This window comes from Ursus americanus, chromosome 10 (genome assembly GCF_024610735.1).
Source record: "Ursus americanus isolate L20-20 chromosome 10, mUrsAme1.1.p, whole genome shotgun sequence".
NCBI lineage: Eukaryota > Metazoa > Chordata > Mammalia > Carnivora > Ursidae > Ursus > Ursus americanus.
Window position 1 is genome coordinate 8,762,316 of NC_142136.1, and position 25,451 is coordinate 8,787,766.

The window sequence follows — 25,451 nt, forward strand, 5'->3', positions numbered from 1 at the left end:
AGGGTCTTTTCTGACCCCCAAACTGGCTGTTTGAAAATCACTACATACCTTCAGTTAATGTAATACTTGGTTCAATATTCCTTGAAAAGAAAAAATTAAGTATTTGCTGGATATATATATATATATATATATATATATATATATATATATGTGTGTGTGTGTGTGTGTGTGTGTGTGTGTGTGTGTGTGTGTATATACATTTATAAAATCATACTCTTCTTGATATATTGTGAAAGGGAGTTCATCTTGGTAGAGTTCCACTAAAGCTAATTTGTGCTCAGGAGGCAAAAAAAAGACAATATTCAGTACATTGGATTGCTCTGAATTAGCTAGAATAAAATTCAAATTTGGGATTTTCTTGCAGGGCTTGGAGTGGAAAGGGGGCACAAAGCAGTACCCTGAAAAGAGCACAAGTTTCGTGCTACAGGAACACAGGTATAACCTTGGAGAAGCTGCTAACCCCCACTGAGACTCAGTTTCTTCATATGTAAATTGGGCTAATAGCTCTAGGGTATTAAACGTATTCAGTAAGATGCCATATGTAAAATATCTAAAACAGAGCCAGAAACATAAATGGAGTTATCTCAGCAAGGGGCAAGAGAAGCTACGATTTTTCCAGTGAGTATTTCAAAGAGGCACTGTTGGCTGTCTCTAAGGCTTCCCATGTGATGCTCCTTCTGCCCAGAATGTGTCCCCTCTTCCTTCTCTCCATCTCCTTTGTCCAACTATTCAGTTTTCTTCTCCAGGAAGCCCTTGCTGACTCCCTGGTTGTGGATTAGGTCCTCTCCTGTCAGGATGGTCCGTTTCCCACTCCATGCACTGATTTCTCCGTCTGCCCATTCACACCTAACCTCGGGTCTCCAGGAGGAATGGCCCATCTACCTTATTTACCGTGTGTCTACAGCCCCTGCTTGGCATATTGTGGGCTTTCAATAAATACTGAATTGATGAGTGAATGAATGACAGCCATCAGATGCCTTCCTAGAGAAGAATAAAATCCAAAGAAAGTAAAAGTAGTTGCATTAGCTATTTTGCCTTCTTATAATTGCCTTTAACCTTCTTTCAAAAATACAGAACCTGTTCCCAACCCACAGTAGCAGTTTGTCCTCTCCTCCCCAAGAATGCTGTCCATTCTTATTATATGCATTATTATAATAATTGTATAATTAGGGGCACCTGGGTGGCTCAGTCGGTTAAGCATCTGACTCTTGGTTTTGGCTCAGGTCATGGTCTCATGGGTTGTGGGATAGAGCCCCTAGCTGGGCTCCACATTCAGTGAGAAGTCTTCTTGAGATTCTCTCCCTCTGCCCCTCCCCCGACTTGCATGTACTCTCTCTCTAAAACAAATAAATCTTTAAAAAATAATAATTGTATTATAAATAATTATAATCTTAATATAATTATTCCTCAATTCCTCTTTTTAATACATGATTATGAAATGTGTTTATCATGTTTGATATCCTTCTAATTCTTAAATCTTTTTAATACATGATTATGAAATGTGTTTATCATGTTTGATATCCTTCTAATTCTTAAATCTTTTTAATACATGATTATGAAATGTATTTATCATGTTTGATATCCTTCTAATTCTTAAATCGACTACCTTAAATTGACTACCACAGAGATCCTAAGGAAGGAGGAAATCCTTGGTTAGAAAAGTGTTAATAATTTACTAGATGCAAAGTGTACTTTTACCTCTGAACACCAGGTGGGTAGAAAACATTACTCATGTTTTTTAATCTAAGAATTTCTTACATTTTTATGGCCTGTTCTTTGGGCTTATTTATGATGGTTTGTGACAAAGAGACAACCTTTGCTATCATGATTTATACTCTTCCAACAAGGGAAACACAGAGATAAGAAACCCAAATTAAATCATGGCACTAGATAAGAAAACCCAAATGAAATCATGACACTAAAAAAAAAAAAAAAAAAAAAATCCAGTGAAGGTAAGGGGCTCATAATTTAAAATTAAAACAAAGAAGAGTATATATTAACAGATTGTGGACAATGAAAATATGAAAATTCTCAAACCCTAAACTACAAAATGTAGCATTTACCAAATAAGTACTTTTCAGAAGCCTTGTGTCCTATATTTGTGGCATTACGAAATTACGTCTGGCTATTAAAACATTTTTTAAGGGACTGTTTTAATTTTATTTGGCTGTGCTTTTGTTTGGAAAACTGAACAATATTTTTTGGTATGGTAAAGTGTTAGTGCTTGACAGCAGATATCCCATGTTCTTCTATTTTTTTTCTATTAGTGCCATTTATCACAAATCTGACCTGGACATCTGTCTTCAATTTAATGATGCTTTTAAATTCCTGGATGTTCGAGTGCCATTCTAAAACATGATTGGATTTCAGGGCAAGACAACTGCCTTAGAATCAAGGAAACTAGGAGAACTGAGAAGAAAAAAATCCTGCCTCTGAGCTGTGCCAATAAAAGCACTGTTCAAGACAGAGGCCAAAGGTTAGTTGGGGAGAATAGACAGCCGGTGGTGTACGCCCAGCAGTCTAAGTACTACAGCTATACACAATCTGAGTACACACCAGTGTCAGCCTGGGCACCCTTCAGAGAGGAATTAATAGGAACTAATTGATACTAACTAAGGCCACCGAGGACACAACTGCCCCACTAATATGGCCACATAAGAATACAGAACACCTTGTCTGATTTTGTGTGGGACTTGGAAGCAGAGCAGACATTGAAACTGGGCATGCAGGTAAATATACTAGACTGAATTTCACATCACAAACTCAAAAATACCAAAACCTGGATGTGGAAATCATTTGTGAACTATTTCCAGGCTTTATAAAGAAGCCCTAAAGATTTAGATACACATACTCACAAATGTCTATGGTTTTTACATTTACTTTGCCCCGATCCCCTACACTTTGTGAAATTCTTTATCTGTTCCAGGCCCAAATTTGTTTCTTATCGCCTTATATTTCAGTGGAGAAAGAAATACACATATTTGGCAATTTTTTCCCTCTACATGCAGACTTCATTGAAAACTAAGTTAAAATGGAGTCGAAAGAGGAGGCAGGCACTGTATATTAATTTTCTTCCAAGCTTATCAACAAGTATCCTTAAGTAGATCAGATACTTTTATTTCCAGAACCCAAGGTTCCCAGTTTGCCTTCAAAATTAGTACATGTATATCTTTTCTTGTATGAAAATCCTACCCAGTGGACATGTTTTACTTCCAAGGGATATTCGGAAATGATTTATCTGCCTGTATACCAACGGCACTGTTTAAAACAAGGGGGAGGGTCGCCTGGGTGGCGCAGTCCTTAAGTGTCTGCCTTCGGCTCAGGGCATGATCCTGGCGTTATGGGATCGAGCCCCACATCAGGCTCCTCCGCTATGAGCCTGCTTCTTCCTCTCCCACTCCCCCGGCTTGTGTTCTCTCGCTGGCTGTCTCTCTCTGTCAAATAAATAAAATCTTTAAAAAAAAAAAAAAAATAAATAAATAAATAAATAAATAAATAAATAAAATAAAACAAGGGGGAGTTGGTCTCTGTCTCTAAAGACCCAGCATTTACAGAGAACACCATGCTCCTGGAACCCAAAGATTCAAAAAATAAAAGAATATTCTATTATGTTTCCTCTCTTTTTTCTTCCACAACAATGAATTTATATTATTGGTTCCAAATCTGTTAGGAAGTTACCCAATGTCACAATTCTTTACCCAAAAAAGAAATAGAATGTAAATATGGAATAAGAACCAATTTTTGAAAAATTCTGGTTGACAAAAATTGGCACAAATGAAATACGATATATTAGTAAATTCTAAGATAGAAGATTTTAGTATAGTATTGAGTTTCCTAGGAGTGATTGATACAATCTGGGGCACAACAACTTGTGTGGTTACATGTGTGTAACATGGACATTTTAAGCTGCAGAGTATCACTAGCAAGTTGGTACATCTACTGTGAAACAAAAACTATTCTGTGATAACCTCTATTAAAACCTTGACAATAGGTGTATTGATTCTATTAGAAATCTGCAAAGTTACTGCAAGAATTGGACCATGTTCTCAGTCACATAGTTTAACTTATCGAAAAAAGAACACACACACACACACAACACACACACACACACACACACACACAGAAAGAGAAAAAAGTGGAGTAAAGGCAAAATTCACAGTAATCTCTCTTGGACTAAAGTTAGCAAATCAACTAGCCAGAAAACAAACTTTTAGGGTAGAAAAAGCCTGCTCAAATTACATCTTTTGAAATTAAATTATTATGAAATTGAATCTAGACAAGTGTGGAGAACCTACAGCAGAAAGATAAAAGTAGATGCGCACACAGTGTGTGGGGGTGGGTGTTAAAATCTGCAAGTGAACGCTATAAACAGAATAAAACAATGGCTGTAGAAACACTTGTGTTTGACAGATTGACACCTAGAGAAAGAGGAACCATATGGCTGGTTTGGTCCTAACACAGTCTTTGAAAAGAAGGACACTTTATCTATTCTACAATAGCTTAGTAGTGATATTCAAGCATCTAGCAGAGGAGCCATTGTATTCACTTGTTACCCCTACGACACTCCCAGAAGCCCCTGAGTCAGTGGTAAGGAAATTTAGAACTCTACTGACCAGTTCAAAAACCACTGTGGTAGTAAATTCAAATCTTTCAAAAGTCAACAGATTTTAATATAACTTGTGGGTGAGGGGCAGAACCTCAGAAAAAAAGTCTCAAACACACACCTCTGATCTTAATGTCGGCCAGCCTCTGGGCTCCATCTTTGTCCTAATTCTGCGTTCCTCTTGCTCCCCAAATGAGCTTTTACAAACCATCTCTAAACTGATGACTAACTTGACATCCAGGAGCTGGGATCAAACACTAATTCAGAGTCAGCCTTGACTCCTCAATATGGTGGGAAGGTCTGCTGGCTCTAGCTTCCAAATGTAGAAACGACCACTTCTCACCACCTCAGTGCTCATTCCCTGCTGCAGGCTCCTCCTCGCCCACCTGGACAGCTGCCACGACCTCCTAACTGGTCCCTTTGCCCCTTCATAGTATTTTCAAAACAGCAGCCAGAGTGGTCCTCACACAGAGTGATACTGTTTCACTAGACTCCAAATCCTATCCAGTGATTCTCCCCTTCACTAGAGAAAAAGCCAAAGTTCTTTCAATGGCCTTAGAGGCAGTGGTGCACACTGAGATGTGCTGCCCAGATCCCCTGGATCTTGGCTGCCGCAAGATGGCCCTCAGCTGAAGAGTCACCTCATGCAAGGTCACAGAGCCTTCCCCGGGCAGCCCACATCCAGGGACAGAGTGAAACGAGGTCATCAAGGCCCAGGAGGCTTAACCCAACACAGGAGCGCTCGGAAAGGCCACTCTCAGTTCAGGACCCCTTGTGGCTGGGCTTGCACTGCAGCTCGACCTCTGCCTCTGTCCCCCTCCTCCCAGAGTCTGCTTCCGAAGAAGCCAGATTGCAACGAAGATCGGACATGACCTGGCCCCCTTTGACCTCCCTGAGTTACCAGTGTCCCCTGCTCGCCCTGCTCCAAAGCACACTGGCCTTCAGTGTTTCTGCTAGACGACTGGCATGCTCCTGGAGCACGGCTGCGCCTTTTGCTTGGAACACAGTTCCCTAGATACACGCACTGCTTCTTCCCTCACCTCCTTCCTGCTTTGCTTAAATGTCACCTTCAAATGAGCCTGCCCTGACCACCCCATTAAGGCCAGAAACAAGAGGAAAAACATAAGAAAGGACAATTCTCACCTCTCCTAATGTATTTGCTTACCTTTCTGGGTACACCCCATTTTGAAGAGATGACTTCACTCGTTTACAAAAGAGCTTGAGAATTGCTGCTTTAAATGCATAAAAGTAGTGCAGTGGTAAGAACACAGGCCCCAGGCTCAGACAACCCTTTGCACTGTGTGCCTGAGGCAAGTGACCACCCTCTCAGCCCCAACAACACTGGTTGCGAAACAGGGATAGTGATATTCCCTCAACTTCTTAGAAAGCTCATAGGATCACATGACTTTATGTAGTGATGGGCTATGAAAACTGGAAGAGACCCCGTAAATGCTGGAGTCACTGGGAGACAGCCCTATGGGCCGCTGTACAACCACAGACCCACTGGGAGTACATCTGCATCCTCCTCACACATCAGGACCCTAGAAAGTCATTTCGTCAGTTCTGCTGGACCCTGAGTGGCTGGGAACTTCCAGCAAAGCACAGGGCTGGGCTTAGGAGAATAGGCACCACCCCAGGGGCATTGTGACAGCCTAAGGAACATTGCAAGAGTAGACACCCACCAACAGAGCCCAAACTACTGGGACACAATCCTTATTTTTTACTCTCCTTGCACTGACTTTAATTACTTCAGTCTTTGTTCTAATCTCTAAGGTCCATGTGAGGAAAATCACATAGGATTTCAAATATCTAGGTCTAAATATGTGCATCACAAAAGCTTTAAACTGTAAAACCAGTCCTACATCTGGTTATTTGAGATTAGAGGCCTAAATTTTTTCATGTGTATTTTCAACCCAAAGTTTTTATATTTATCTCTGTTTCTGTGATACAACATAACTGTACTTGGCTTAAAAATAAAACAATAACTCCTCCAAAATCTCAACTGTGTTTACGTTTGCTTCCATTCATTTTTCATTTACTAGAGTGAAACGTCCTTGCCCATAACCTCAAATCCACAAGCATGATTGATTTCAGAGGCTGCGCTCGAGGCCTACCCCACCAAGCAGAGACAACAGACCACCTATAAGCTACCGCTAATGAAAACCACAAAATATAATCTCACATTTACCATCACATTATGCATCTGCCTTTTCAGATTTACTTGCAGATCCCATTATAAGTTATTTACTTATTCCTAAAGAGAGAATCAGAGAAGCTTATGTTTAAAACAATAAGAATGCTCATTTTAGAGATATTATTAAAAAGTATCCTATAGTTAGACATTAAAATAATAGTACCATTTATTAAAATGATAATAATAATAAATGGTGCTACAGAGGGATAAGGAAAGCAGACCTTGTCCTAACCAATGACCACACAGTATGACTGGGCCACCCTCCAGACCCAGGTGCTGTATCTGGGAAACTCCCTGTCTGCAGTGAGGCAAGTTCATGGGGAGGCGGGGGGTGGAGGCAGGGGGAGGGTTGAGAAACTTGGGAAAGTCAGTGCTACATCAGATCATCCTGGATCTTCTTTAAAGGAACACTTTACTAGAAACATCCTTTGCTTTCGAAGCCCTCCTTTGAGGGTATCACGCACTCCTCCGACTTTTCTTCATAGCTTTATACAACTTAATATTCAAGCTAGGGAAACTGGAAATCTCCTCCAGGTCAAACAACTCCTTAAATCTATCTACAAATTTATTTTCTTTCTCCAACCTGAATTTCATGACCCAGAGGATGATGGTAGTTTCTTTGCACAGATGGTCAAAGGTAATGAGGAGTTCTTCCAGGAAAGGGTGGGCGTAGACAACGTCAGCTGCCAGGATGTAGTCAAAATTGTTGGAAGACCTGGGGAAGTTCTCATCTAAAGCTATGCCCCAGGAGAGTTCTTTAACCTGAGGCAAATGCTTACATTTTGTTTTGGTATTTCGAGAAATATTATATTGCAGGTTTCCAAGTAATTCAGGTAAATCTGTGGCAGTCACGTGTGCACCTATGAAACAAAGAACAGTAGGAAAAGTAACCCTCGAGGGATAAGGTAAAGCAATCAGGTTTCAAGCCAACATGCATTTGCAATTCTGCATAATTGCTAACCCCAAGGAAAGACTGGTCGGTACACACAGGAGGGAAATCCCTTCAAAACAGATGCTTAGGCAGCTTTAGGCCTCCTCTTAAAAAAAATTTAGATTCCCATGGCACTTTTTAACTCCCTTGCATTTTTCTGTTCTCCTGGGTTTTTTTGTTTGTTTTACTATTGTTGCTGTGGCTATTTGCTATTTATCTACTACATGCTAGGAGAAAAATAAGCTAGAGAAAGAGAAAAAGCAAAATATTTGGAACCTTCAGTGGAACAATCACTAGTCACTGTTGAAAGGCGCACCTGCTCTTCACTAAAAGAATTCTGAGCCCAAGTCATGTGAGGCCAAATGAGTGTATACCACGTCAGGCATCCCGTTGTTGAGCAGGAGGTGCTCGAGTGTGGAAAGAGGGCTTTTCAACAGAATTACATTGGAAGCGTCATGACATCCATATCTATGCCCATATCAGCTTGACCGCCTTACAGATATGAATCTTCCCATCAAAAAATGTTTAAAACCTAGCTACAACATGCACATAGTGTTCCTACAGCCAAAGACCATAGATGCAGGACAGAATACTCAGATGAAGAAGATATGAACAATCTCGAGGTAAAAGTGAAGAGTAGAAGGAAAAAATTGGAAAAGGCAAAATTGTAGAAACCAATAATCAATAAAATTTGGTCCTTAAAGTAAACTGTGAGCTGTGGCAGAGCCTGAAAATAATGTGTAAATGAATCTAGGATTGGCCAATTCCATGTCATCGGACAAGAACAGACCGGGGTAAGAAACAGGAAAGCAGAACTGGGAGAGAAGTCTAGTGCAGCCCAGACAAAAACCCATTCCTTAGTCATGATGACAAGTTTCTCTTGCCATTGGGATTGTATTTTTTGGGGAATATTAAAGTGGGAGGGCAATATGCATATCATTGGCAGAATCACAGAAATATGTTGGCACATTCTAGTGTGGGTGGGTCTACCATTTTCAACAAATCCTCTTAAAATCCCAAGATAAGGAAGATCCCCCCTGTCCACAATGAATATAAACTATCTGACTAGTAACATCTTTGTGTCTAGAGAGGTAAACACCACCAGTCTTAGAACACTAACTAAACAGAGCCTCCATCTTTTATTATTTGTGTCAAGTTATACAAGCAGTCTAAAAGGATCAATTTTTTTTAGTGAAACAAATGACTTCCCAAAGCACAAATGTGTTTCCGATCAGGAAGCCTTCAGGTATAAATCCAGTAGTGCCAATGACTACCCTTATTAAATGGAATGGTGATTTTAGAAAGCAATATCAGGAAGGAGCAATTTTTTAAAAAAATATTTGGGGAGGACATCAAGGGGCCTGTATTTCCTCAGTGTTTAGAAAGTTGTAAATTGCTAAATCTTCAATTCCTCTCAAGATTTTAGAGTGGCAGGTGTGCACTTCTACAGATCAAGGAAATCAAGACAGATGGGTAGCACACATCAGAGGAGGCAGCTAAACTAAGGCGATGAAACAGGTAACAACAACAGAGACCGAAAGGAAGCAGGCTCAGGCATGCGTAGAGACTGTCACACATGTCATGAGAAAAGGAAATGCTGGTGAGAAAAGAAAGGGGTCCCCAAAGAAGAATGGAGATGAGCTGAGAAATGGAGATGAGCTGGGATCAAGTCCTGTATCAGGCTCCCTGCTCAGCGGGCAGCCTGCTTCTCCTCTCCTTCTGCCTGTGCTCCCCCTGCTTGTGCTCTCTCTCTCTCTGTCAAACAAATATATAAAATATATAATATCTTTTTTAAAACAAATATATAAAATATATAAAATCTTTTTTAAAAAAATAAAATGAAATAAATTTTTTAAATAAAGAAAAGAAATAAAAGGGAAAATGCCTAAAAGTAGAAGCAGACATGATTGATAATACTCCTTCTCTCTTCTAACAGGTGCTTTTTCATGAAAGCATAGGACTTCAAAACCTACAAGGAATGTACAGCTACCTGGGAATGTTGAAATATGGCTAATATCTAAATAAAGACCACCAGATTCAGCAGTGGATTCTGCCTGGGCCTCGTGTCCCACACGCCTCCTCCAGCAGCCAGGAGGCCTGAGCGCACCTCCCAATGAGAATACACTTGTGACGTGGTGCTCCATGAGCAAATTAATACAATTTCATGGAAAATTCTGAAACAAACCAGCAAGGTGACTTTAAAATTGGTAGTGTTTCTTGATGAAGCCCATTCAAACAATCAAGAGTTAAAAATAGACCTAGGTCAGAGTAAACTGGATAGTAAAAGCAGCTAATGACATCTGATCATTAAATTCTCTGACCCTGTTCAATCAAAAATGCCTACTTATGGGCACCTGGGTGGCCCAGTCGTTAAGCATCTGCCTTCGGCTCAGGTCATGATCCCAGGATCCTGGGATCGAGCCCCGAGTCAGGCTCCCTGCTCAGCGGGAAGCCTGCTTCTTCCTCTCCCACTCCCCCTGCTTGTGTTCCCTCTCTCGCTGTGTCTCTGTCAAATAAATAAAACCTTTAAAAAAAAAAAATGCCTACTTACCCAGTAAACTTGCCACGATGGAGACTAGCCCTGTTCCAGCTCCGATTTCAATCACGTTTTTGTCAGCCATATTATAGTGCTTTACATTTGTTTCCAGAAAATAGCATAGAACAAGGGCCTATGAAAGTTTTAAAAAAAGAAAAAAGAAGTGGTTGGCAAGTAATAACAGAAAATAAAATTAAGGTCTATTAGATAAATATATATACTAATGCTATAACATGTGTACACATGTGAATATAGGTGTGACTATGTACACGTCACTACAGAAAGTTATCAACAGAAATACATCCTCCAACAGGTTCAACATTTAGACTAGAAAAAGTCCTTGGGGATTGTTGGAGAGATAAGAGAACTGAAATTATGGAACTCAGTTGCTTGGGTATGATGATCTTTAAAGAAAGCAACTTCTAATGATATAGTCATTTTAAAGAAGTATGTGGGATTGGGGGAGACAGTGGAGGGAAGGTGGGGGTCTGCACCCTTCATGGACAACTGATAAAGGATTGGTGACCTTGCAGAACATTCTGCATGTTGAGACTGATAGATTTCATTATGATTACGTAACACAAATGGAGCCAGTTGAACGGGAAATAAAAATGTTTGCTATTTTAAACTTCCATAGTCACAAAACACTGAAGGTGTAAACAGCATTCTCTATTAACCCTACAAGTGAAAAATAGAATTAACTGGTGGGAAGCATTTTCCCAATTTTGTGATTTCTTAGTTTTAGTGTTGTTTGAAGTCACAAAATAGAACTATGGAACCTATTTTTTCCTTCCAAATAGTACACAATAAGGAACAAAACTGGCTGAAAAACCATTGAAATGCGGCAAATTTTGTGTGAAATTATACCGATGGCCAAACAACAGCACCATAACAATCCATGGCTTCAGTAATCTGAATTTCATGACCGACAAAATGAAATCCCTCCCAGGAGGTGGTGGTTATTAGACTTGGAACAAAACATCTTGCCATGATCTCTGCCACCACCTTGTCATCATCTCTCTTCCCTGAAACGAAAGGAAAAAGTCAACGGTTGTGGTTGTGCTAGTAAGAACCAGGAAAAAGAGCCTGATGGAAATGTAGTATTTCTACTTATTCTAAGTTACTTTTGAATATTTATTGACTTTAAGTTCAGTGTTAAGAGTTAACTATTTTAAAATAACTCAGAAGCTAACATTTCATACATCCACAGCTTTATTCATTTATGCAAATCCACATGAAACAAATAATAACTGATATAATTTTTAAAAAGCAATATATTTCAAGGGCTACCAATCTATTCATCTAGAACAAGAGAAAGATTGGTGATGGAACATAAGATCTTGACTATTCGTATTGGCCATATAGTGTAATTCCAGCTATGTCAACAACGTATAGTAGTATATCCTTTATGACCTGCCTTTACCCAGGCAAAAGATATTTAATACCATCCAACAATATACCTTTGTATTATTTTATTATTACTTATTTATATATTACTACTTTGGGACAACTCAGGGCATCTTAACATCCGCGACATTGGATAAAGTTCATAAGCAACATTATCAATTACTGAGCACATAGTTAACACGTCAGACCATGTTAAATATATTGTAGATGATATTTCATGTAATTTTGTTTTATTTCATGTATTTTTTGCAACAGTTTTGTGAGGTAGGCATTATTATTTGTGCTTTTGCAGGTAACAAAACTAAGATTCAGACAGCCTTATTAACGTGACCAAACTCGTGCAACTTGTAAATGAAGGAGCCAAAATATGAGTTCTTTTTTTTTGACTGTTCCAAAGCCCCCTCCCTCTCTACTCCTAAAAAGCTAGAATGTAATTTTAAAATACTAGTTGTCTCTAAGAATTTACAAATTAGTTATGGAGCAAGACACACATCTTTCTCTAAGTCTCTATTTCCTCCTTTGTAAAATGTGAAAGATAGAAGAACCTCTACCAAAGAGGGCTGAGAGATTGAAACACGATGCTGTATGTAAAGTGCTTAGCACCTTGGCTATTACACGGAACTCAATAAATCATTATCATTATTATAACTTATTATAACTTGGTCATGAAACTAAATAATATAACAAGATCACCATATAAACAAAAATATTGAATTGTGAGGTACCAGATTGAAAATTCTATACTTACTCATAGAAGCAGAGAGTAGAATGGTGGTTGCCAGGGGCAGGGGTGGGGGAAATGGGGAGATATTGGTCAAAGGGTGCAAAGTTTCATTCATGCAAGATTAATAAGTTCTGGAGATCCAATGCATAGCATGGTGACTATAGTTAATAATAATGTATACTTGAAATTTGCTAAGAGAGTAGATCTTAAGTGTTCTCATCACAAAAACAAGAAAACGGTAACTATGTGAAGTGATGGTTACATCAATTAGCTTGAATGCAGAGTTCACTTCTATATATCTATACATCTATTGATATATATCAAAACATAATTCACACATCTTAAATATACACAATTCTTACTAGTTGATTATGCCTCAATAATTCTCACTAGTCGCTTATGCCTCTAGAATAAAAGAAAATTCTAGAGTTAAATAAGGAAGGGGGAATGCATTGTGGTGAAGGTCACTAAGGAATGGCTTCAGGAAGGAAATATGGCTTAAGTTTAGCCTTTGATCTATGATTTGCATTAATAGAGAAGCTATGTATTTCTTAAACCAATCCTTAAAACCCACTGACTTTTCAAGTCTTGTTTCTGTTCTCTGAGTCTGGCTAGAATCCTGCTGGCCTCTTCGCCCACCCCAGCACTAAATTCAGGCCTAGTTCTCTTCAGCATAGTTCTTAATGCTTTAAAGGGGAAGTAGGGAAGGAGAGGGAAGGGAAGGGAAAGGGAGGTGGGAGCGGCAAGGGGGGAGGGGAGAGGAGGAGAGGGGAGAGGGGAGAGGGGGGAGGAAGGAAGGAACATATAGACAGATATACATACAACAGTGGAGTCTTGCCTGATGGGAGTGCATCATGACCTGATGGGGATGATTAACTCACACCTCAGTCCTGAGATCCCAAAATAAGCAAGTAAATAAACAAATAACAAATACAAGTATTTCCAAGAAATTTGGGAGCGATACAAAAAGTTCTCATTCTGGTCTTCATAGAAGATAAGCTCCTCCTAGAAAACCTATTTCCCAAATCTCAAAAATTAAAAATTTCCACAATTTCCAACATTGCAATTATTCACAGTTTTAAAACAGATGCACCACTCAAAAATAAAATGCCACGGAATCCTAGAATGTCAAGATGGACAACACTTGAGATAGCCTTCTAGTCTACCCTTGCATCTCATGCTCAGGTTGGATATAAACTACGTATCCAGCTTGTTCAGCCTCTTTGAATATTTCCAATGAGGGTAAATATGTTATTCCACAAGGTACATTTAGAAAATATGATTATTGAAAATTCTTCTCAATACTAAGCCAAAGTCTGATACCACTAATTTTTTTGTCTATTACTCCTAAAAGTAAGCTCCAAGGAGAGCAAACTTTTATTTTTCAAACATGTTCCAAAATTTTAGGGAAGAGGAAAATAGGCACACACAAAAAAAAAATGTGTTTGTGTGTGTGTGTGTGTGTGTATCTCCAGTGCCAGTCTTAAAAATTCTGGACTCGAGAGTATGTGAAAGCCTCAAGAGACTTTCAAACTTCTCCACTGCACTAAGGCAAGAATAAGTAGAAGTGACAGTCTTGAGTCCCGAAGTCCTAAGAGATGTTATTTCCAACTCTGTCCTAGGAGCTCCGATAACATCATTCTCCAATATTCAGGGAGCAGAATGGCTAGATGGAGGTAGATCAAGTTTGACATTGTTGAAAATTTCCCTCAGAGGCCACAGTCCCAGGGGGGACTTCCTGTCGACATGATTTCCTGTCCTAAATTCTGTGATCCTTTGATAGAGTCCTTCTAAGGATCCACTCAGAACCAGGTACTCCTCAAAATAACTCTAACTTAACTTCATGCCACAGGAAGGGCCCAGTCTACACCCACTCCACCACCAGCACAAACATTGATCCCTGGCAGAGATACAGGAAAACAGAGATGAAAAATCGATATTCTTCAGCAAGAGCCACTTCTTCAAATCCATTTCACTGTACATCTTCAACTGTGGCGTGCATTCACATGCAAGAAGAGCTCTAAGAACCAAGTAATATTGGTAATATGTTCCACTGGAACTTGAACTTTCATTTCATTATATTCACAGGCCTTGCTAAGACGGGGTGGGGGAGGTGGGCAGCATTTGCTGTGGAAGTTCTTTGGGGAAAAGCAGGAAACAGTAATTGCTTCCTTGACCTTTCGCTGAATGTGCCCTCTTGGGCCTCCTTGCACACTCTTTGTAAGTGGAGCACTTTTTGACAAGTCACCCAAGGAATCAGGGATTAATAGATGTCAGAGTACACTAAATCCCAGGAGCATCTCCTAAAGCTCTAATCTTTGATATAAAAACTTTGCCAGTGAATATTTACTGCTACAATCTGACGTCTCTGCCTTTGCAGTTTCTTTTAAAGGTTAGTGGACCAGATTAGTGCTATGGTCCTAACAATAGTATAATAACAAATGATTCCTGGTTTTTTACTGTCTTTCTAAATAAATAAAACCGGCCATTTTTTTAAAATGGCCACATCTTTAACTTTATAAGGAAGTGAGATTTAAAAACATATATGTGAACACATTATTATAATAAAAAATTACTTATACCTCCCAAAATAAAGGATCTTCAAAGAGATTTAATGAAACAACAATAGCCAGTATTAACTGCATATACACTTAAAGGAGCACAACTCTATCCATCCATTTGTGGTCACTCAAAATTAATTATACACCTAGGATGACTATGTATCACACAGAAAATACTGTCAGGTGGAATAAAATTTAACTGATAATGTTTTATATTAATATTCTCTTTTGCATTTAAATACTATATAAACACTACAGGCATTTCTTAAGAAGTCAGTCTCAAAAAAGTTAGTATAATTTATAACAGGAATCCAAAATTACCAAACTTGGCTGCTTAAAATAATTTGTCTGGATGTAATATGTAGGATTTTAAAAGCAAATACACACGTGTGGCTATTTCTACCTTAAAACTCTGACTGCTGTTTTTCAGCATTAACTTTGATTTAAAGATTTTGAGGTAACAACTTTAAAAATAGTTATTTAATAATTTTAACAGTAGTCATTTATTTAAATCAAAAGACATGTTTAATATTAAGTTTTAGCAATATCACCACCTTGATGACAAGAGCCTCTGTGAACTGAAATCTAGTGGAAAGAGGGGCACTATATATCCTTCCATGAGCCTTGTAATAAAAAGGAGAAATCTATCCCCCAAATAATATTCAAAGAATATGTTCCTTAAAATACATGCTTAGTTATTTATTGAATATGGGACTGAATCTTGAGAAGATTAATGAATGAGTAGATATTCTTTGGCCTTTAGTTAAGATTTGAAGAACAATTTCCTCCAAAAATTAATGGCATTAACATACAATGGAATTCTAATTTACATTTCTGAAGACTATTTTTTCCACACATATTCTCTCCTTGTTACCTAGCACTTAGGCCCTGAGTCAAGTAACTAAAACTGAGTAATGTTACGCAAAATGTTGAATCTTGAATTTCCTCTACAAAAAGCAGAAAGCTGATACCTGTATCTTTAGATAAAAGCTACCTACTACAATCTTAGAGTATTATTTTATTAACGAGTTTAAAATTAAAACACAAATATCAAAACAAACTGTAAATAAAACATAATCAAGACAATATTACAATTATGTTGCTATTTTCAGCTTATCTTATTTTAATGTTCTTTGATACAAAAAAGACTTAACACCATTTTCCTGCTATTAAGTCTTTGCTGATAGTGAATAAAATCTACCAGGTGCTCTTCTTCTCCCGAGAATTAACAATTTCAAGTATGAAGTGAAAATTAGCAGGATTCTGCTGCATTATGATGATGCTTTTCTTAGAAGGAAAACCTAACAGTGAATTCACTTCAGAGGCTAGATTGCAGCAAGCCTTCAAAAACAGAAGCACTGTCTATATTCTTCTCTTTTATACTTTTAAGGTCAATAACAACAATAATAAATGGAAGGGTCAGATCACAGAAATATACTAAAAAAACAATGTCTTTAATAGCTATGACAGGTGAATTTAAGCTTCTATTTGAGGGCTGTCATGAAAACCTGTCAGCAAAATTTAACGTAAAATCCCCTCTACTAAGTGAAAGAGACTTGTCATTCAACTGAATCTTCTATTCAAAGATGAATGTCATGTGCTTCTTAGAAATAGCTAGAGATTTAAAAAGAAAAATGTTAAAGATATTTTCCGATTAGTAAATGGTCACAGGCTAACCGGAAAGATAGAATTCTGAATGCCTCAGCAATGTCAAGGTCTTGGGCCTAATGTTAAAACAAATTCCTTTTTTTTTTTTTTATTAATAATGATTTTTTATTATATTATGTTAGTCACCATACAGTACATCCCCGGTAAAACAAATTCCTGAAAGAGTTCACAAATATTTTTTGTCTGGAGGTCTGCTTAGTTTCAAGAATATACAGAGGCTGTCTCTTTGATCAAGTGGATCAAACGATGCTACATTTACAGAAGAAAGACAATTCACCTTTTATCGGGCTGCTCAGGATGCAGGTGGGAAAGAAAAAAACAAAATTAGTTGTACTCAAAGTCTGCTGCTGGGATTGTTGTGGGGACAGACGCCTAAACAATAGTGAATGAAGTATGATAAGGGCGATAAAAGAAGTATTTCTAAAGTGCTTTGGGAAGCACCACTGGTTGGTGAATCGGGAGAAGCATTCTCAAGGAGGAGACATTTGAGCACGTGGAGGGAAGAGGAAGGCTGCCAGGCCGAGAAGGGAGACGAACCGCCTACCACTATGGGAGACAGGCCCAGGGAGTGGTCAAAAGACCCGTGGAGCCCGTGTACAAGGTACCTGTTGGGGTGTTGTAGAAAATAAGCTTAAGGAAGCAGGTTGGGATTGCACTTGTGGGAACAAATAGAACAAATGTGGACCTTTGTTCTCTAAGGTGGGGAGCTGGGGCAGGAACTGACATGAGCAGATTTGTCATTGAGGCACTCACCTCTGGCAGCAGCAGCTGAAGGCCACGTTAGAAGCTCTTGGAAGACTATTGCGATAATCCAGGCACAAGATGCCAGAGCTGAACTAAGGCAGCAGCACTGGGTCTAGGAGCTAAGCATGAATTCCTGAACCTCTGAAGTAGGGGTAGACCTTCCCTCCAGGGCAACAATTGACATGCAAACCTGACACTCAGACTTGTGTTCTGAAAACATGTGAGGCAGACTGATATATTTAAGAGTGATTTTCATTCAATACGTGGAAAATGTATTAGTGTTAGCAGATAGTTGTTCAGGTTACTTTTTAAACACGTACCATGTGTTGATGAATGATTGTCACATTAGTAATTATATGTGCTGTAGTCCTTCAACCACTACGTTAAAATTACTGCCTCAAACCATAGTTTGATACATCCCTTAAACAGAAATAGAATTACTCAGATAAACTTGCTTCTTCATAACCCAACTCTGTGAAGATTTATAAAGATGCTTGTGAAAGGTTTTCACCTGATATCCCTAAATAATACATTATACTCAGTTCTGAGAAGAGCCAACAACTGGGGACCAGAAACACAAGATCATTACCAATGAGCAAATTGCAAGTTCAGCCAGCAGGCCTCAGTTATAGCTAATTCATTCATTCAGTCATTTTATTCAGTACCTGAGCACTATGAATATAAAGATAGAGCAACATTTAAGTGTTAAAATTGAGAGTTAACTAGTTAACTCAAAACTTGAAAGAGAAAGCTCCACATCTTGGAGAGCTCAGAAAAGAATGACCTCAGTCCTGATGATGATGAGTCTGCGAGACAAATGAAAGGACAAGACGCAGCGTGCAAAGAAAACAGCACGTGCAAAAGCCCACCGGCAAAAAGATTCTTGACCAGTTTTCCAGTTTGGGGAACTCAGAACTAAAATGTAGGATGAGTGGGGGGGTTGTAGCATGAGATAAAATACTTAAGTCACGCTAAGAAGTTTTGATTTCATCCTATTGGAAATAATGAGGCACCAAAGAATTTTAGGAAGGAGGTGAATGTGACAGGATTTGAATTTTTGAAAAGATCATGCAGCTATAGAGAAAACTATAGAGAGAGACGTAGAGGGGATAAAGTGTGCTAGCCCACAGTAGGGGCAGCCAGGTAGGTAGAAGGTACTTACAACAGTCACAAGAAGAAATAATAAAGACCTGAATCAAGGTAAGTGGTGCTGCCAGAGGGCATGAGGAGTCAGGAAATGTGAGTTGGTAAAATTGGTGGGATGGAATGATGAATGGGATGAGGAAGAGGGACTAGGAGGCTTCTAGATTTCTGGGCAGCCAGGGAAATGAAGTTGCCATAAACTGAGATAGAAAATATAGGTTGGGCAGGGGTGTAAATCTGCAAAGGAAAATTATTTTCTTAACGTGCATTACTCTGTGGTATGACACACTGGCCACAGAGGTGTGGCGTTCAGATTAAGGGAGGGTGCCGCGGGGAGCACAGCTGCCCAACAGCTCCAGCTCTGTCCCTTTGGCTCCTCGGAGGCCATGCCTCCCCTGGAGCTGCCCGTTAGCGCCACTTCCTTCCTGTTCCACAGACAACACACATCTAGTGGGCGACTCGGTCCCTCTCCTCTCGCACGTGTCAGACCTGCACCGTGATCTGATGGCTCTACCCGCCCACTTCTGTCCCTTCTTTCTTTATAGTCCACAAACATTTCCCCCAGTAAATCTCCTGCACATTTAATCCCATTTGGGCATCTGCTTCTGGAGGGCTCTGAACGGACACAAAGTAGAAGGCCATCAAGCAAGCGGTTAGAGGGGCAGACTTGGGAGTCATGCACAGAAATCACTGAGCCTTGGGTTAGGATGAACCTGCCCCAAGGCCACAGACCCTGTGGAGCTATTCTGTAACACATCGCTGTGTGTGTTAACAGCTGGAGAGTAGCTGTCGGCAAGAGGTAGGCAACACAAGATATTGGGAATAGTTAATGTGGATAAGGTTTTAGATAGCTTAGACTCTTAATGCAGCATTAGAAACTATACACAGAGGACTATTTGGTATGTACCGTGGTCCTAACTTTAATCTGTATATAACTTAGTGACATCCTATAATTCTTGGACCCTCAGGCCTGCGCTGAAATAGAACTGGGCTAAAGGTTTGCTCCATCTTTTTCAAGCATGAGATACTAAGTATGAGAGTTAGCACAGGTAAAGTCAGTATCCTTCAGCACCAAAGAACTGAGTGTTCCTTGGGTTAGTGGAAGTCTTTCCAACAAAAAGCCACCTGACTCTGCCCCAACAGCACACACTTAATCTGCCTGTGAACATATTTTTAAAGCTTTAATTGGCTATCTAGATGATTATGGGGTGTGTTTTCTCATGTTATAAAATATTTTAATACTAGTTCTGTCTCAACCTTACCTTGAACTTCTCGCATTTCCTTTGTAACTTGCCAAATTATCGTATGCACAGTTGAAACCAAGCATTGTTACTAATGCTAATGATAATGATGAAATTTTATTCACAAACTGCACAGAAATTGCATCTTCATTCAAATCATCTAAACGGCTGGATTCTCTAAGTGATTACAACTTTAAATGTTTAGGTTTGCAAAAATCACTTGAGTAAAACCATTGTGTGGAAGCCATGTAAGCTGCCAACACTGGGCACACTCCCAGCTCTCTTGGCCTAAAGATATGCTCACCTAGGTAGAGGCCACCTGGTATGCCTAAAAAAGGAAAGAAAAAAAAAAAAAAGAAAGAAAGAAAAAAAAAACAGGACCACATTTCTTAGAAAACATCCATGTGTACATAAAGGAGAGAGAAGAAGGAAGCCAAGATAATTAAATTTGTACGACAAATGTTCTACAAAAACATAGTACTAGCTCTTCAGGTCTACATCAATAGTGTCTGTCTGCACTTTTTATTTCAAGACAATGGGGATAGTTACATTACATAATCCATGCAAAGTCACTCTTGATATTTAAAATGATGTAAAAATGGAAGGTCAGTTTCAAATAACTACAATTATAGCAGAATTCAAACTTAAATTCTCCTTATACTGAAAGGTCAAATCACATTATATATTTGTCTCCATTAATAGATCAGAGGAACCATAAACACAGGCTAAAAAATCTTTTTATACTCTAAAATCATCTTTCATGCAGGCATTCATAAAAACTTGTAGCCTTACACAAAACTATTTTTATCTTTCTTCCTATCCAAAAAGAAATATCTTAGAAATCACAATCATGTATGTAGTGTATAGCACTTGGGAAAAAAATTCATTCTTCTTTTTCATACCAAAAAAAAATTCTAACTACTTAGGAAGTCTATATATTTAATTTGTCTCTCAAAATTTTCTCTAACATATCATCAGGACCATAGGTATCGCAGTAGACATTATGCATTATTATAGATATTTTCAGGTTAGCAAACACGAGCCAAGATACAATATGCAATTGGTAAATCCTAGCTCTCTTTAAGACATTAGGGAACACTGAGAAGGTAAGCATTTAAATTCTATTAGTTGTTTGTCTAGAATGGGTCAAATTATATAAAGAAACATAAAACAATTTACCTTTTTCAGCTCCTGGATCAATTAAGCGATGAACTAATGGATGGCTATATATTGATGTTTTCTTGATCATTTCTTGAAAATTAGACAAATAATACATGATCAAATGGTAATAATTAATTCAAATGTGTGTTAAGTGTTTTTATATTTACCTTATAAAGCTTAAGTAACATCAAACATAGCATAGAAAATTCTATTAAAATTTTGCATATTAATAAATCACGATTTAAGATAGACCCCCAAAACACAATCTATACAGTATAAATCAAAATTTGGACAAAGGCTTCAGAGTCAGAAGTTTTAAAAGCTACTGGAAGAAGAAAAGACATTACTTCACTAGAGACTACCTCAGCTATCACCAAGAAAGTCACCATCTTTATATTGACTGGTCAGATAGCAATCTTCACATTTAAGAGGTGATTAAAACATTGGGAGAAAATGAATTTCATTCAGTGTAGTGAAAACCACAGCATTAATCTAAAATAGCAATAGATGCAAAGTTCACTCGTTTCCATCAGCACATCATTATTAGTAAGTACCCAATGTCTAAAGCCCAACTACCAAATGGTTTTTTGATTAGCTTTCATTCTACAGAACCCATACCATCTTAGCAAATATATTTAAAATTGAAGAAATTAAAGTATTTTGTGCCTCTCAAATAGAGCATTTCATGTGAATAAGTTTAAATGAGCTGTTATTCCAACTTTGGGAAAAAAAGATTTGATGTTTTCCATCTCAGTTTTGGTTAATATTATAATTACCATACTACCGTGAATTTATATAGCACTCCTTTCTTCCAAGGATCCCAGAACACTATTCACAGCCATCATCACATTTTTCTTTGCAGTATATCTCAATAAGTTAGAAGACAAATCATTTTCCCCTGCAGCGTACGAATGAAGAACGCGTGAAGTTAAATAACGTCCCTGAGGTCACTGGCTAAACAACAGCAAACGTGGTCACGCGTTTTGTTCCCAACTTAGTTCCTCTTCCATTTAAAAAAAAAAAAAAGTAGTCTTTATTACACGTGTCTGCCTGAAAGTCAACATTTATTAAATGTTAAGTCCAAACATACCTAAACGGGCTAGCTGAGTTTCTAGAAGTTTAAAAAGTATCCACAACTTTTGTTTTGCTGGAGAGACCTCTGAGGGTACTTGAAAGGCTAGCCCCGAAGCATGCCTGCAGTTTACTACTGTACACACTGGCAGTGAGTCCTCGCAGGAGGGATTAGGATCCTGACAGCTGTGGCTTCTGAGCCTCTGGGCATACAAGCAATGAAGCTGGAATGCCCATAAATAAGGGGGCTGAAGAAGAATAGGAATATTCCATGTGAGCATCTCATGAATAGAGGTGGAGCCAGTAAGTAAATATAAACCACTCCTACAAGCGAGTGAAGACTATTTGAGCAAAGTGACCCTTTTCGAACTCTGATGCCAAGAGTTATTTAGGACTCCACAGCTATGACGTCCAGTGAGGCAGAGGCCACGCACTTTTTATATCACCTATCTGGGTATAAACAGAATTTTTAGAATCAGACAGCCACACCAGAAAGTTAGAGAATGTGTGCAGTAGTGCTCTGGGCACAGGCATCATATTATAATTCCTTCCTACTAGGACTGAAGAGGAAGGCCGAGGGTGTCTGTTACCCGTGCACCTGCACGTGTACACGCAGGGCTGCATCTCAGAGCACGTATAAATCTCCCTGGTCACTGAGAATGTCCTTAATAAGAAGTTACTGTAGGTAACAAAATTGAGCGATACCGTAAAGTTGAATAAACTTAGAGGGGTATAGGTACAGCTTCTAAGAAATACTTCATACAAAGTTGACTCGAGGTCACGTTAATATATTGGATGGGACTAGCAGTCCAGGAGCCTAATTTTAAATTTGCTTGTGATTTTAGGCATTCACTTAATGTGTTTCTTGGCTTCCCCATCTATAAAACAGGGATATAAAAGGTACTCAATATATAATGTGGGAGGAGGAATATGGTAGGCAAAAAAAAAATATTCTGCAAACTGCAAAATCCTAAACAATGAAAACTATTATTCATAGGCAGTTAATTCTGGGCAAAGGACATTCTCTCTTTTTTGGCTTTCTTTAAAACAAGAATAAAGACTCGTTTGGTGAATAAAAATTACCTGTCTTTTTCAAGGAGTTATTTTTTAAATATTTTTAATGTTTTTTTTAAATATTTTAAATATTTTTAAATGATCTTTTAGATCACGAAACCTCAGTGATAGATTTCTTAAGAGGCAGAATCCCTCAATCGATCATTTAAACTGACATGATGACAATGATTATATCAGTTACACTGAACTGTTTGAAAAGTACAGAGACCTCTGCCTCCACCTGTAAGTAGCTTATAGCACACGTCTGCTTCTGAGAACTAGAAAAGCAAATTACACACACACACACACACACACACACACACACACGAGGTCAGGAGAGAGCTGCCAAGGCAGCCAAGAATTCCATGTTTTTGCTGATTATTGATAATAGAGAGGCTGAAAAGCCAAAGGGAAGACAACAAGAAAGGATGCCAGCAGAACTTCAGGTGATCGCACAGAACTGGGAAGACAAAGAATAGTGTTTGGAGCTGGCAAGGCAGCCAGGAATTGGGAGGCCAAGATCCCAGAAAGCACAAAGAAATAAACCCCACACTCAGCACTGACTCTTCACTCAAGGCATTTACTCAATAAGAAGATGTTAGGGCAAAAGGCTACTTCTTCAAGCAAAGAGTAGCTGAAAGCAGAGCAAAGCTCACACTAAGAAACACCCTAGCTGTCAGCTGGTACCCCTGAAAAACCGCTTTTTTAGTAATGGGGAGAAACTGGAAGATGGAGTCTTACAAAGACTGCAAGCCAGCCTTGAATTCACTTGGTCCTAGATTATAGTCAGGTGATCTTCCCCTCTGCTGCCTGCCAGAATACCTTCTGGAATCCTCTGCAGAGGAAGAGCCCACAACATCTATAATTTTTTATACACAATGTCCAGCATTCACTCAAAGTTTACTAATCATACCAAGAAACAGACAATAGAAACAAACCCACAGGTAACCCAGATATTGGAATTGTTTAACACAGACTTTAAAGTAACTGTGATGAAGATATTCAAAGAATAGATGACAAGAATTACACCAAAGAACTAGAATCTATAAAAAAATTAGTTAAGAGAATAGAACTGAAAATACAATACATGAAATAAAGAACTCAACAGACGAGTTCAACAGCAAAGGTGGAGAAAGACGAAGATTAGTAAGCTGAAAGATAATTTTATAGAAAAGTATAAGATGGTCGTCATCCTTCATACCCATATATACCAATTCACTTTGAATAGTGATAAATTTCCTTTGCTGCTGATGGTTTTAAACAGGCAAACTAGTTTATAGGTAAAACTGCACCCTGAATTTCACAAGAAGATTTGGGGGAAAGATTTGGGTTCAGGTCACATTTTCCTACTAGATGGGTGAATTTGGTAAAGTCGGTTAGTAACTCCAAGCTTGTTTCTTCACTTGTAAAAGGATATGCCTTGGTCAGAGGGTTAAGAAAAAGAAGGGTAAATATCAAAATGTTCTATAAATACCATATTCCAAGCATACGCTATCTACCCATTTTTCCTTTTCCTGGGTACATAGCCCAGGTAGAGATCACATTTCTGAGTATTTCTAGTATACTCTGGAGAATATGCTCAGTTCAGTTCAACAGGATAAGAGAAGTGATTTTTAACAAAGGACATTCTGCTTGCCAGGGCTTTGGTTCTTTCCTCTTCCAGCAGGTTGAAATGCAGATACAGCAGTGACCTAGACCATTCAAGCAAGACAGCAGCCCAGGAGATGGCTGAACCTGTGACCCTGAATGACCTCATGGTGGACAGCTGCCTAACCAGCTCAACTTGGCCAGCCTGTTGAGTAGCAGATAAATAATGGGCCAGCTTATGTAACCCATTGGATACGAACCTCTCTTTGCTACAGCAGCTTAGACTTTACCCCAACTAGTGCGGTGCAAAACAAATGTAAATTAGCTGTGAAACTAAATTTTAACAAAAGTACTACTTGCAAACAAATATGCAGAAAACTCCCAATTATAAGTAGCTTGAGAAATGAGAATAATATGAAAAAGTTCATGCTCCCTACACCATCCCCCCAAGAAAAGTGTTCTGCTTCAAATACCTCCAGAGAGAAGCAGCATTTAAAAAAGATCTGAGTTTATTTACATGGAAGTCATTGTCAACTCTAGAAGAAAGCTGCTAGAGAAGATTGGCAGAAACAGAGGAGATCTTTCACATTAGGAAAGAATACATAAAAAACAAGGAAAAGCGCAGCTGTAGAGCAAGTATCTGAGAAGTTGGGCTGGAAGTGAATACAAGTGAAAGACTTAAAAAAACCATCCAGCAGTCAGTAAAAGGTTATTGAAAGGTATCCGTATTTAGTATTCATTGGGGTGAAGATTTTCAATTCAGAGGGAAGAAAATCAGTAAAGATGGAAATATCAAAGATGACAAAACAGACACAAACTTGGGTAGA

The 25,451-nt window shown here is 38.6% G+C and overlaps 2 protein-coding genes across 2 annotated transcripts in view; both read right to left on the reverse strand.

Moving 5' to 3' along the window:
* Positions 1-25,451, reverse strand: part of ERCC5 (ERCC excision repair 5, endonuclease) — a 153,411-nt gene that overhangs the window by 95,872 nt on the left and 32,088 nt on the right. The gene's annotated exons all lie outside the window — the stretch shown is intronic.
* On the reverse strand, positions 6,939-25,451 carry LOC123802229 (methyltransferase-like protein 21E). The gene is made up of 5 exons (XM_045812790.2): positions 22,004-25,451; positions 20,932-21,003; positions 11,132-11,289; positions 10,280-10,397; positions 6,939-7,657 (listed from the first exon to the last, which is right to left on the reverse strand). Exons 1-5 carry the CDS (start codon positions 22,263-22,265, stop codon positions 7,254-7,256), a joined length of 1,014 nt encoding a protein of 337 aa, XP_045668746.2. The 5' UTR covers positions 22,266-25,451; the 3' UTR covers positions 6,939-7,253.